General features: G+C 42.5%; 1 protein-coding gene across 2 annotated transcripts in view; it reads right to left on the bottom strand.

Annotated features, from left to right (window-relative positions):
- The window catches only part of LOC138975184 (vitamin K epoxide reductase complex subunit 1-like protein 1), a 33,796-nt gene that overhangs the window by 4,368 nt on the left and 26,928 nt on the right, over window positions 1-2,500 (bottom strand). For both annotated transcript variants that reach the window (XM_070347844.1, XM_070347845.1), the window contains 2 exons: window positions 1,942-2,201; window positions 1,057-1,166 (listed from right to left, as the gene is read on the bottom strand). In XM_070347844.1, coding sequence (XP_070203945.1) covers window positions 1,057-1,166; window positions 1,942-2,123 — 292 coding nt within the window. In that variant the 5' untranslated portion in view covers window positions 2,124-2,201. The remainder of the gene's footprint in view (window positions 1-1,056; window positions 1,167-1,941; window positions 2,202-2,500) is intronic.

Consider the following 2,500-nt stretch of genomic DNA (forward strand, 5'->3'; position numbering starts at 1 on the left):
AAACCTTATATGACCATATGCAGCTCCATGGTCTGAGTCCCCAGGATTATCTGCGCAGTAGCAGTTCTCTAGGCTGGTCACACAGCTTGCTGCTGTGCCGACTGGTCAGGGACTCGGACATGGGGCTGTGGGTATAACTAAGCCCAGATTATCACATCAGCGTGTTTCAGTTTGAGGTCGAGTGGCTCCCGCCATCCCTCCTGATTCCAGCGACTACCTTCTAGACAACATATCCTCACCCAAGGCCCACTAGTCGCCAAACTGTACATATTGTTTTTATTACCACGGCCTTCGTGGCTTACATCTTAATCCTTTTATTTGTAAAAAGTTTTGAGATTTATTGTTCGTGTTCCTCTTACTTGCTCATCTATTTGGTTTTATTGGTGATCCTGAAAGGTTCCACTTTTTAACTCGATTTGAAATAAAAAAAAAAATAATATTACAAGCCCGTTATTCAAGATATAGAATACAGACTTATAATTCTTACCAAGAAACATCTTAACTACTTTTCATTTTAACAAATTCCACAGAGCATTATCAACTCAACCCCACCCCCTGCCCTCCTCTCCTTATTTTTTGTTTCTTTCTTTCCTCTTTTTGAAAGCGGACAAACACTCAAGTCCTTAATGGCTCAAAACCGTAGGACTTTTAATATTAATTTTAACTAGAGGAGAGAACGCGATTTGTGATATACTGAGCTGTGTGCTGCTCGATTGTGTCGGTTGACGTGAACGGTCGAAGTGCTGACCATATTTGTCGCGAAGTTGTAATCAGTCGACTTGTGGTGTTAGATTCCGATACCTGTGCTCTTGTGTTTACGTTTCACTGAGTGTGCTCACTGAGGAGAATCTACACTGCTTTCTGGTGTTTGCTTCTGGTGTACGTTAAGTAAAAGTCACGTTATCGCAACCTCTGTCTTGGCGTCTCATTTATGCTTCCTGGCCTTTCCCTCCCCTTCCACTCCACCCCATCACACTATTATTACCACCGTTCTTTAGACAAACTCAACTCTGTGGCAACTCAGGACATAATTATCAATATCCTTCCTGCACTCACCGACAACTATATGGACGATGTAGAAAATGATTCCCAGGTTACAGTTGCGTGCATTGAGCAGGTGATCTTTCCCCAGGTATTTGGCCATCACACCGAAACCACGAGCGTACCTGTCAGACAGCAAAAACTGGGGCCATAAACTTTATTCATAAATATAGGATATATTGCAACCACGGACTTCACCAGAAAACGCATAGTACTCGCAATGCACACACACACACACACACACACACACACACACACACACACACACACACACACACACTCACACTCACACACACATATATACACACACACACAAATGCAAACACACACACACACATACACACACACACACGCACACACTCACACACACACATACACACACACACACACACACACACACACACACACACACACACACACACTCACACTCACACACACATATATACACACACACACAAATGCAAACACACACACACACACACACACACACACACACACACACACACACACACACACTCACACTCACACGCACACATATACACACACACACAAATACAAACACACACACACACATACACACACACACGCACACACACACTCACACACACACACACATACACACACATACACACACACACTCACACACACACACACACACACACACACACACACACACACACACACACACACACACACACACACACACTATTAGATAAGATGAAACAACTAAGAGAGAAGTTTTAAGTTATTAAAAAAAAATAACAATTATATTTTTTTGAGAAAGAAAGACGATGTGTGACATTTTACAACACAGGCCAAAATCATTGTTTTCAACAAAAAAATTATAACAAAAAAATACATGCATAAAACTGATTATGCTAGTAGACATACACAACTTACTTTGAAGTCAGCACTTTAGAGCAACTCATATTTTCACTGAAATCGCAGGCCGCCCTGTAACTAGAATCATGTTCTTTTCGAATCTCAATGTAAAGAGAGTAGACTGAAATCAGAACTCCCAGCATGCTGAGCAGTATCCGGTCAGTCATGTTGGAAAACAGAATGTAGGCAAGGGCGGTCATTCTCGATGTTTGCTGTAAGTTTGTTTTCCTCCTCTGTGAGATAGATCCGTTGGAACAATCTCAGCCCCGGTTAATGCTCTGAAATGGAAAAACAATGTTGAGAAAAAACAAAGCTATTCGATCGACCGTTCGAACCCCACGTTTCGGCGAGGGATTTATTACCCAGAGTCAACTTTATGACCACTCTTCCTCGGTGGCAGAACACCCCCGTATGCACGCATGCGCACTATAAAGAACCCAAGTTCACAGCGAAAGTCTCAGGGCTTGGAAACATGAATACACGCTTGCAGAAAAAAGAAAAAACGTGTATCGTCATATACTGAATGGCAGCTCGTTTTTCCCAGGGAGAAAGCAGCCCGAATTTCTTTGAAGGTAAC

This window comes from Littorina saxatilis, linkage group LG9 (assembly GCF_037325665.1).
Source record: "Littorina saxatilis isolate snail1 linkage group LG9, US_GU_Lsax_2.0, whole genome shotgun sequence".
Lineage (NCBI taxonomy): Eukaryota > Metazoa > Mollusca > Gastropoda > Littorinimorpha > Littorinidae > Littorina > Littorina saxatilis.